Source organism: Octopus bimaculoides, chromosome 6 (genome assembly GCF_046866305.1).
Source record: "Octopus bimaculoides isolate indiv1 chromosome 6, ASM4686630v1, whole genome shotgun sequence".
Classification (NCBI taxonomy): domain Eukaryota; kingdom Metazoa; phylum Mollusca; class Cephalopoda; order Octopoda; family Octopodidae; genus Octopus; species Octopus bimaculoides.
In genome coordinates this window covers 72,664,999-72,677,498 of record NC_142933.1, presented here as the reverse complement: position 1 = coordinate 72,677,498, position 12,500 = coordinate 72,664,999, and the positions used below count along the sequence as shown (strand labels likewise).

The following is a 12,500-nucleotide window of genomic DNA, read 5'->3' as shown; positions in this document are numbered from 1 at the left end:
GTAGCATGGCTGTTCGTACACATGCGTCATACAGTCTGCCTTTTACTCTGAGTGAGAGTCCCTTTGTCGCCAGCAGAGGTAAGAGCTCTCTAAACTTTGTCCAGGCTAGCAGCTACACTTTCAGCGCACCCACCCCACTACTAACTTGGTCACCCAGATAGCGGAAGCTATCGACTACCTCTAGTTTTTCACCCTGGAATGAGATAGAAGTTGTTTCCTGTTTGTTTGCAGTCTTTATTGCACCTGAACATCTGCCACATACAAAATCTAACTTCCTAGTTAACCTGCCTTTGATATTGCTGCACCTCTTATGTGTCCATAGCTTGCACCGGGTACATCTTATAGAGTTACTACCTACTCCTTTTCTACATACCGAGCAGGGCCATCTACCTGAAGGGGTTTGTGTTTTATCTACCTTCCTACTTATTAGGATTTTGGTTTTAGCTAGGTTGACTCTAAGGCCCTTCAATTCTAGACCTTGCTTCCACACCTGAAACTTCTCCTCTAGTTCTGATAGTGACTCCGCAATTAGTGCAAGGTTATCAGCATAGAGGAGCTCCCAGGGGCAACCTGTCTTGAACTCCTCTGTGATTGCCTGGAGGACTATGATAAATAAGAGGGGGCTGAGGACAGAACCTTGGTGGACCCCTACCTCTACCCGGAATTCATTGCTGTACTCATTTCCAACCCTCACCTTACCGGCAGCATCTCTGTACATGGCTCGCACAGCTCTCACTAACCATTCTTCTATCCCAAGTTTCCTCATTGACCACCAGATAAGGGATCGGGGGACCCTGTCAAAGGCTTTCTCCATCTCAACGAAAGCCAAGTACAGAGGTTTATCCTTGGCTAGGTATTTCTCCTGCAGCTGTCTTACTAGAAATATGGCATCAGTAGTGCTTTTACCTGGCACGAACCCAAACTGCATCTCATCTAAATTGATTCGCTCCCTAATTAGTTGGGCTATGACCCTCTCCGTAACTTTCATAACCTGATCTAACAGCTTGATGCCTCTGTAATTATTTGTATCTAAAGCGTCACCTTTACCTTTGTAGCAGTTGACTATGGTGCTGCTACACCAGTCATTGGGTATGACTCCTTCGTGTAACACCTGGTTCGTAATACGGGTGACTAGGCTGTAGCCAACACTGCCAGATATTTTGAGCATCTCTGCAGTGATTCCTGATGGGCCGGGGCTTTCCCTGTCTTCATACTCTTAATTGCTTTATCTACCCTGGTACTATCAACTCGGATAGCTGGTCCCTCTGTTGGGTCAACATACGGCAGGCTCTCTTTCTCCCATTCATTCTCTTTATTAAGCAATCTATCGTAGTGGCATCTCCAGACCTCTTTCTTTGCAGCCTCATTTAGTGCAAGCGTACCATTATCCGTGCGAACACATTTCTCTCCTACGACATCACTATTCTCTCTCCTACACTGCCTTGCAACACGAAATACCTCGAGTCTTTGGTCCTCACGGCGCAGAACATTGGCAAATCTTTTCTTATCTGCTTCCCCGCTGGCTAAATAAACCTGTCGCCTAGCCTCCCTTCTGGCACATTGATACTATTCCCTGCTTCCAGTCCTTCCAAGCCTGTTTCTTTTGTCTAATAGCCCTGTCTACTTCCTTGTTCCACCACCACGTTACTCTGGATCGAGAGGGGACCTTACACCAGCCATAGATCTGGTCGGAGGCTTTCAACAGGTTGTCCCGCAGAAATCTCCAATTGTCTTCCACGTTGTATGATGCTATATCCCCTTCTATTTCGTCAAATGCTTCAAGTAACTTGTCTCTAAGTCTCTGTCCATTTGCAGGGTCTTTAAGCTTCCACACCCTTCTCCTCCAAGCCGGTCTAATTCTGGGCACCCATTTTGCCTTGATCCCGAAGTCGCTAACTACTAATCTATGTTGTGGGGTACATTCTTTGCCAGGGTAGGTTTTGGCATTTATAAGCCGCCCTCTTTCCCTATTTCTGGCGAGGATGTAGTCGATTTGGCTAGAGTGTCTTCCGGAGCGGTAGGTGACTAGGTGACTGGCAGGTTTCCTGAAGTTGGTATTGCAGACCATAAGATCGGTTGCATCACAGAACTCCAGCAGTCTGGTTCCCTCCTCATTGCGGGAACCGAAGCCATAGCCTCCATGTATGCCATGGAAGCCTCCAGCACGACGTCCGACATGACCATTGAAGTCTCCAGCCACAAAGAGAAGGTCCCTGTCACTCGTCGACGAGGTAGTTTGCAAGAGGGTGTCATAGAATTGGTCTTTCAGAGGTAATTTATAGAGAGATAAAAAGGTTATCATTTCAACTTTTAAATAAGTTCAAAAAAAGATGTAGATAAAATATATATAAAAAGAAATTTTTTTCACTAAAATTGAGAAAGAAAAAAAAATTCCCTTCCTGATTTCCATGAATGAATTGTAGCGATGGGTTTGTTTGCATGAATTTGAGTCAAAGGCAAGAACTTGAATTAGCGTTTTTTTCTTATTTCTTTCTCCCCACACTTTATTTTTTTTTTGCTTTTATTCGTTAGTGTTTCTTTTTATTTTGTTGTAAGAAGCACAATGGTTTTGAGGTTAACAAGTTGAACTGCTGACCATATTGTATGGCTTATAACAGAGTGCTGTGCAGCAAGACAAGGTACATAACTCTGCTTGGTTAACACAAATGAAAGAATCTTGTTATAAAAATTGTTCTTTGTAAATTATTCAAATTTTCCCTATCCTTCTGTAAAAATATATGGGCTAATAATTAAATAGATAAATAAAAACAATATAAACAAAGTCTATCTAGTATAGAGAAGGGAGGAAATCAAGGCGAGATATGTTAATACTAACTTAGCTATTCCTATAAAGCAGAAAGTACCTCTGTGTACTTTCTCCAAGTGATTCTATAAAGAGATATTCTAATTTTCTCATCACTATTTCAGCAAATACAGTGAAGGCTATGTTTCATTGAAAAGGTTTAATAAGACCAAAACATGTTTGGAGTTGTCTCCTATATGGGACTAAATGATTAGAATAGTATTAGTCATTTAATGAATATTATCTTTTCCTCACCACATTAGTGTTTTGATGTTCGTTACATTAACTATATTAGCATTAACTCAATAAGTGTGATTGCAGTTAAGTCTAAACTGTTGGGAAGGAAATATGAATGAGAGTTACTTCCAAAGAGATACAATTCTGAGAAAAGAAAATAATAGACTAGGTAAATTGTTTAATATTATTATCATTGCTTGATATATTCTTACTTAGAAAAGTGAGATATGATCATCATCATCGTCATCATCATCATCATCATCATCGTTTAACGTCTGCTTTCCATGCTAGCATGGGTTGGACGATTTGACTGAAGACTGGTGAACCAGATGGCAACACCAGGCTCCAAGCTGATTTGGCAGAGTTTCTACAGCTGGATGCCCTTCCTAACGCCAACCACTCCAAGAGTGATGCATGCGCAAAATGAGTGTGTGTGTGTGTGTGTGTGTGTGTGTGTGTGTGTGTGTGTGTGTGTGTGTGTGTGTGTGTGTGTGCATGTATGTGTATTGGTGGAGTTTACATGGTTCCATCATTAATTCCATTTTAGCTTAGGACAGACAGTTTTGCAAAGCTGACCATCTGTAAGAAGTGAATGTCATTTTACAACTGGTTGTTTCTCTTCTCAATGCCTCAAATCTTTAAATGTAAGTAAATATACTGTCTTCATCCAGACTACTCTTCTTTATTCATACTAGGGGCACCAAGACAGGTAGTAGATAAAATCAGTAGTAGATTACTTGTAGAAAAGTGAATTTATTTTACTTACTATCTACATGAGATTTGCGTAATTTCTGTAAGTCTCCAGCATGACAGAATTCATACAAGACTTTGTTTGTTATATCTTCAGCTGTAAGATCCATCATGTCAGAAATGCTAAAAAATATAAGCAGTTGAAAACATTACAATATATTCAAATAAATTACTTGGCTTTGTGTAGTTAAGAAGTTTATAACCATATGATTCCCCAGTGGGTTATTTTGGGTAAGTGTCTTTAGTCATCATACTTTGTGCTTGTCTTGTTCAGTCAGTTATCATAGTGAGCTTTAGTGGAGGCACAATGGCCCAGTGGTTAGGCAGCGGAGTCGTGGTCATAGAATCGTGGTTTTGATTCCCAGACCGGGCGTTGTGAGTGTTTATTGAGCGAAAAGACCTAAATCTCCATGAGGCTCCGGCAGGGGATGGTGGCGAACCCTGCTGTACTCTTTCACCACAAACTTTCTCTCACTCTTACTTCCTGTTTCTGTTGTGCCTGTAATTCAAAGGGTCAGCCTTGTCACACTGTGTCATGCTGAATATCCCCGAGAACTACGTTAAGGGTACACGTGTCTGTGGAGTGCTCAGCCACTTGCACGTTAATTTCACGAGCAGGCTGTTCCGTTGATCGGATCAACTGGAACCCTCGACGTCGTAAGTGACGGAGTGCCAACAACAACATAGTGAGCTTAGTAGTGTTCTAGAATGTCCATGATGTGTCTAGGTGTTTGTGAGTGTCTTAATAAGAGGTTGCAGAAGCTATATGTGTCAGAGTAAATTGTAACCATGGCTTGTGCTTCTTTCCTGGGTAAGTGGGAAACCACTTTTTGCTGTAACCACTCAGTTGTAGCATGAGAAGTATGAAGTGACTCACACAACAACACATAGAGACACATACATACATCTCTCTCTCTCTTATTCTCTTTCTCTGTCTATGTAAATGTATATATATATATATATATATATATATATATATATATATATATGTATGTATGTATATATATAATATATTGATCACCAGCCACTAAACCATTTTTCATTTTCTCTCTGTTTATTTCTGTGTTCCTTTCTGTTGAAGAGCATAGGCTCAAAACATAAAAAGCTTTCCCACTTCCCGCGTGTTAAACTACTACATCTGTTTATTGTTTACACACCCGTCTTTGTCTTTTGTTTTGCTTGTTTTTTGTAAATTCCAACTCTCTCTCTCTCTCTCTCTCTCTCTCTCTCTCTCTATATATATATATATATATATATATATATATATATATATATATATACACACACACACACATACACATACACTTAAGCATTGTGAGACTAATATAAAATATAAACATGCTTCAGAATGAAGTGCTAAACTGCACTTCATATTCGAAGCTCTAATGAAGCTATGAGTTATTACTCAGGCACTCACCTGCGAGACTAGCCCACTATATCTTATAGCAGAAACAGATGAAAACTAATGTAGTTCATAAGATAATCATTTATTCTCTTATCTCATTTTCTTATTTACACAAACACACACGTGTGTGCGTGAGTGTGCTTGTGCATATGTGTGTGTGTGTGTATATATATATATATATATATATATATATATATATATATATATATATAAAATATATAGTTTTAGGGAAAATAACCACTTTTCAAGAACTCATCGATGAAAATCCACTATCACATATAGAAAAATTAATAATTAAAAGCACAATAAATGAGTATAATATAAAGTAAAGTAAATATCATAAGATAAATATAATAAAAAGATTACACGTGTTTCATAACCAATTTTCAAATAGAAAAGAAATTTAAATCGATTAAAATCAATTGAAATTATCGAAAATAAGTTCTATTCAAAATATAGCTACTCGTCAGATCGTAAGTAGAACAATAATTAGATATATATCTCAACCAACAATAAGTACCAAATGAATTAATATGAAATACTTATTATATAAAGATAGAAAAATTATTTTAAAAATATCATAATATCAAAATAATAACCATTCAATAATCATCCCTTCATCCATTATAATAACATGTATATTATATACAAAAAACATCTTACATAAATTATCATTGTTTTAAATTATCATTGTTTTAAATACAAGTTGAACGAAGTTTAAGTTTAAAATAATAATGAAGATAAAATTAGTACATATTTAACCGGTGTAATAGTTAAAGCTATACTATTTAAAGCTAAAGACGTTTATTTAATTATAATTAAAGATCAATTGAATAATAGAAAAATACAAGATTATTTGTTTCTACAAACGTAATAATAAAAAATATGAATGAAAAAATTATGAATGGAAAAAATTATGAATGAAAAAATTAGGAAAGAAAAAATTATTAAGAATAAAAGGTTAAACTTTATATATATATACAAAGTTTTGATTTTAAAAAACTTTAACGATATTATAAACTATAAAGATTAATAATTAATCAAATAATATTAATCAAAAATAATCGAAAATATATCAACACTATTCCAATCGAAGTTCTAATATTATGTTGAAATGAAACTATAACTTCTAAATAATTTAGTGTTAAATAAGTTATCTATTAAAATAATCTATAAAGAACCAAATGAATAGTATAAAAACAAGAATACATATTATTTTCAAATAGTAGAAAATCTTTAGCAAAGTGAAAACAGTACTTATCCAAATTTTTCCGTAATTCAAACTTATAGTAAAAATGGATACATAAGGGTGGAAAATCACAGGAATAATACCATATGATTCTTGAAGGAATTGAACACACATTTTGTATCTTGCGTTGGACATATGGTATTATTCCTGTGATTTTCCACCCTTATGTATCCATTTTTACTATAAGATGAATTCTAGCTCATGCTGAGCACTTCAACTCTAGCCCATCTTTATGTATTGTTATATTAATACATAATTATACAAAAATTACAGTTTATATATATATATATATATATATATATATATGTTAAATCTCTGAACGAGGTGTTAACAGTAACTGCACGATAAAGTGAAGTATATTTGCCATTTAAATGTGGCTGACGCCTAAGGGTGGATGTTACTGTTGCTTTTAGCCCCAGGAGAACATCTCCTCCAGCTGGCTTATCGACACATATCTGTGTCCTGTCTATTTTTGCCAAGGGAAGTTATCCTTCCCATCTTGATCTGCGATACGTACGGACCCGAGTTTCAGGGTTATTTCCCTTCTTCAGCGTACGATAATCGCCGACCTTCGATGAGAATGACAATCCCTTGGCAATATATAAGTCTTTTTCCAGTGAAGTTATTCACTGATATCGAAAAAGTGAAAACAAGCAATGTTAAATCTCTGAACGAGGTGTTAACAGTAACTGCACGATAAAGTGAAGTATATTTGCCATTTAAATGTGGCTGACCCCTAAGGGTGGATGTTACTGTTGCTTTTAGCCCCAGGAGAACATCTCCTCCAGCTGGCTTATCGACACATATCTGTGTCCTGTCTATTTTTGCCAAGGGAAGTTATCCTTCCCATCTTGATCTGCGATACGTACGGACCCGAGTTTCAGGGTTATTTCCCTTCTTCAGCGTACGATAATCGCCGACCTTCGATGAGAATGACAATCCCTTGGCAATATATAAGTCTTTTTCCAGTGAAGTTATTCACTGATATCGAAAAAGTGAAAACAAGCAATGTTAAATCTCTGAACGAGATAGATAGATAGATACACACACATGCATATATGATAGGCTTCTTTTAGTTTCTATCTACTAAATTCACCCACAAGGGTTTGGTTGGCCATGGGCTACAGCAAAGTACATTTGTCTAAAGTACAACATAGTGGGACTGAACCTGAAACCATGTGGTTGTAAAGTGTCTGTGTCTTCATACATATCATCATCATCCTTTAAAGTCTGTTTCTCATGCTGCCATGGGTTGGATGGTTTGACGGGTGTTGGCCAGCTGAAGAGCTACCCAGGCTCCCTGTCTATTTTGGAACGGTTTCTACAGCAAGATGCCCTTCCTTGCACCAACCATTTTCAGAGTGTACAGGGTGCTTTTATGCAACACCAGCATGGGTGTGTTTATGTAGCACCAGTAGAGGTACTTTTTACGTGGCACCAGCACCGAATGAGCCCACAAGATTAGGAATACTCAGCTGGAGAGGGATGCAGGGGACAAACCTGTGTGCAATAACAATCACACTTTCACTTGGTATGGTGTGTTATCTGAAGAACAACGAACTGCGAGGAGTTTCAGTCCTCTGTCATTCCCTCTGTGAGTCCCAATGTTAGTAAATCCTTTCTCACCACTTCTTTCCACATCTTCCTTCTACAATTAGAGCTCAGCACTTCTTGATGCAACTGTCTTCATTCATATGCATACTATGACCATACCAGTACAGTCTTCTCTCTTGGACACTACACCTGATCCTCTGTATACTCAGTTTTTCTCTCAAATCCCTTACACTCTGTCATATATGCACACTGACATTACCCATCCAGTAGCGCATACTGGCTTCATTTGTTCCAAGCCATCACATATCCTCAGTAGTCATAGTCCATAACGTTATAATAATGACCATAAATCTTGTTAATTACAGCTTTCCAGGGTTCATTGCAGAAACATTTATTTTACCATATTTTTCAATCTGAGAACAAGATGATCAAACTATTCTGTTATCAGCTTGAAAAATGGTGAAATCAATGTTTTGGATATGAAACTCTGGGTAGCTGTAATTAACAAGACTTGTGGTCTTCATTATAACATTATCTTTACTCTCTTAGCTAATTACCCATATTATGCTGGTTGAAGTTATTTTAATCTGTATTAAGGATAAGAAAATCAGGAACATGACATTTGTTAAATGCTCTGCAAAATTTCAGTTTAATATGACATCATAATGATAATAACAGAAAAACCAATTAGGAATACTTACATTGGTTCACAGTAGAGAATTGTAAAATCTGGACTTAGTCGAGTGATAAAGATATCACTGTCGATACGCAACTCAGTAATTGTGGGAGGTGGCAAAGCTATTGCCATGCCAACTAATCCCAGGAGTGAAGGTGGATGTTTTCGGCCCATAGGGAAACTCATATGGCTACGAAGAGATGCCATGATATGAACAACCTAAAATGAAAATTTATGCAAATAAATAATCAAATAGTTTATTTAACCAGTTAGCATTCAGATTACTCTGTCAAATGTAATGTTAGTTTATTCACATTGTTTTGAATTAATCATGTATTAGTTGTAGCTTTGAGATTTTGACGATGTGATTGTATATTTTTAGAATAACATTGTAGGGTAAGTGTGAGAGGCTGGATCTGGTCACTATGAACATTAAGCAGGTTGAATATTTGAACTGAATATGGTTGGTTTAAATACAAAAGGATTAAGATTCTTTTATATCCTTTTATTCTTTTATACGTTTCAGTCATTTGACAATGGCCATGCTGGAACACTGCCTTTAATCGAACAAGTCGACCCCAGGACTGACTCTTTGTAAGCCCAGTACTTATTCTATCAGTCTCTTTTGCTGGACTGCTAAGTTTTGGGGACATAAACACACCATCATCAATTGTCAAGTGATGACAGAGGGGACAAACAGTCAGAAAGACATACACACACAAATATATATATATATATATATATATATATATATATATATATATATATATACAACAGGCTTCTTTCAGTATCCGCCTACCAAATCTACTCACAAGGTTTTAGTCGGCCTGAGGCTATATTTGAAGACACTTGACCAAGGTGCCATGCAGTGGGACTAAACCTGAGACCATGTGGTTGGGAAGCGAGCTTCTTACCACACAGCCACACCTACACCTATATTTTTATTTAATATTTACACCACAGTTCAGTTTTTAATAGAGAAAAGTTATTAAATAATCTCTAACATTTCACTGGTGCATACATGCATTATTAATAAGTCAATGAGGGAAATCTTTATTTGGTTGCTTGGGTTAGGAGCTAAGTCTCACTCAAAACCAGGCTCTGTCATCTTTAAAAAAAGGGAAATGGATGCATTAGATAATGTAGTTTTGAGTTAAGTGATGCCTGCAAAAAAAAAAAAAAGAAAAAAAAAAGTGGAATGGTAATGGCTTAAATACCTCTTGACTACAGATTTTGATCAGAGTTGACTTTGGCTAAGCAACAGTTATGACATCAACTAAGGTAGTCTCCTCATGGGAACTCAACTAGCTAGAAAAATAGGTCTTGATCTCTGCAACAGGCTGGCATCCCATTCAGAAGGAATGGTGTTATCTCAATCACTGATAGGCTATGGAAACTGAATAACTGATCCTATGAGTTCTAGTGGCTCATGAAAATTTAAAAATACAAAAGAAAACAAACAAAAAAAGTGCTATAGTACTGCCAGTACAGCACACACACACACACACACACACACACATATCTCACTCACACATGCAATAATACACTCTCTCTCTCTGTCACTTTTTTCTCTCTCTCTTTCTTTTTTCTTTCACTCTCACTCTGAAATGAAAGTGGAAACCCATTAAAAGAAGACTTACTCTGTAGCCTGAACATTTTACATGTACTCCTCTTTTAGTTAGTGTTGACTTCATTCGAACACAAAATGTTCGTGTAACTCCTTTACTTGGTGATGGGTTCATAACCTGGCCTGAGAAAAGAGTAAAAAGAAAAATGACAATTATTTAAAAAAAAATATGAAGTGAAAGTGTCTGCAATGAGAGTTTTTAGTTAGAAGCCCAATATATTGGTCATGTTGCCATTGCCACAGCGTAAAGAACAACATCAGTCTTAATGAGTTGATATCAAAGCCTCTAAGTGGTTTTCTCTCAACCTGCAAGAAATAGCAACCAAATGTCTCTCAAAGAAAGCTACATTGGATGATGTGGTCTCAGATGCACTGGGTCTTGAGAAAATGATGTCACAGTCACAACTGGAATGGCTTTGATCACATCACTGTTGAAAACAACACCATCAAAATCATTGTTGTTGTTGCCACTGTTGAGGCTGATTTGTTTTTAAACTCCTATAATATCAATACAATAAGTCTCAGAGAAAAATATTATTGTCTATATAATCAACTAATACCCATTGAGATAGTTTCTTAGTAGGGCCTCAATCCAATGTCTGAAACTAGTAGAAGAATAAAAGTTACCAAATTTAAATAAAGACATGTCAGATGGAATATTCTTTTCTACTCTAGACACAAGGCCTGAAATTTTGGGGGAGGGGACCAATCAATTAGATCGACCTCAGTACACAACTGGTACTTAATTTATTTACCCCCAAAAGGACGAAAGGCAAAGTTGACCTTGGCAGAATTTGAATTCAGAACATAAACACAGACAAAATACAGCTAAGCATTTCGCTCGGCATGCTAACGTTTCTGCCAGCTTGCTGCCGTATGTCAGATGGAATATTAACCCAAAAGTGGGTCAGCACTAGGGAGTGTGGGGTCCAATTAGAGGATTGTCAGTGGGGCTCTCTACTCTACGAAAGCCAAAAATTGACACTTTATTCTTCGTGTAGTATGTCAATCCCAACCAAAACACGTTGAAGGCTTGAGGCTCCACCATTAGCCACAATCATGTATTAAAAATTCATCATAATATCATCTGCTTGAGCATGTACATGGAGCACTCACTTGGTGCAGTGCCCTCTCTTCACACAGGGTCTTCTCTTGGCATAGGGTCTTCTTTTGGAATAGGGCCCAATTTAAACAAATCTGATTAAGTGGCTTAAAGCTTGTCCTGCCCAAAGGGTGTATTCTCATAAGCTTTTCAGAAATTGTGCTACGTTTTCTCTGTTTATTTTCCTCTTTTAGCAGAGAGAATAGCAATGAAAAATAGTTTGAAAAATTATCTGGGACATTATTTAAAAATATACTCACAGCGTTCTCCAAGCGGAGGCGTCATTGATCGGGAATGATTTGTACTCGAACCCTCATCAGAGTTAGAACCTGGTGATGGTACTCCTCCACCTATGAGAAAAAAATATAAATAAATAAATAAATACATGAATAAATAATAAAAACAACAAATATGGGGAAATTATGGTTGGAAGGCTGGAATACCTTTCGTCATAGATCTATTTATCAGGACTATTCTAGGACAACAACAACAACAACAACAGCAATAATAGTTGTGATTATGAAAAATTAATTAATTAAAATGAAATATATAGAACTTTAAATTTTAAATGAAAACTATTGAAAATGTGACTGGACTATAAAAAAGCTTCTATGTGCTTGATAGAAGCCAATTTATTAATGGATTCAATACTGGAGCCTCTAAATGGCTATCTTTCAACCTGCTAGAAATAGCAGCCAAATCTCACTCAAACTACACTAGAAAAGAAGGATACATTGGGTGATGTGGTCATAGTTATTCTGGGTCTCAGACGAAAGATGTGATAGTCACAACTAGATTGACTTGAAGCAAACCCTACCATCTTATAAAAAAACACATTCAAACACAAAATTTTCATGTAACCCTCTTACTTGGTGATAGACTCATAGGCTTATGATCATAAGTCAACTTGACAAGAGTGACCTAGGGCTATAAACATTAGCAACATCAATAATAGTAGGCAGCAGGAGCATTTTCATTATTAAACAACTACTTTTTTATACTTTCAGTGCTGAGTTCAAGACCTTTGACGTAGCAGAAAATCACTTGACCGGAAGTTCTCCAAGAGATTCTAAAATTGCTTGATATGACTATTACAT

The 12,500-nt window shown here is 36.8% G+C and overlaps 1 protein-coding gene across 2 annotated transcripts in view; it reads right to left on the bottom strand.

Moving 5' to 3' along the window:
* Positions 1–12,500, bottom strand: part of LOC106875377 (uncharacterized) — a 509,595-nt gene that overhangs the window by 7,889 nt on the left and 489,206 nt on the right. For both annotated transcript variants that reach the window (XM_089354037.1, XM_014923476.3), the window contains 4 exons: positions 11,664–11,753; positions 10,315–10,424; positions 8,700–8,893; positions 3,807–3,913 (listed from right to left, as the gene is read on the bottom strand). In XM_089354037.1, the coding sequence (XP_089210163.1) occupies positions 3,807–3,913; positions 8,700–8,893; positions 10,315–10,424; positions 11,664–11,753 (501 nt within the window). The remainder of the gene's footprint in view (positions 1–3,806; positions 3,914–8,699; positions 8,894–10,314; positions 10,425–11,663; positions 11,754–12,500) is intronic.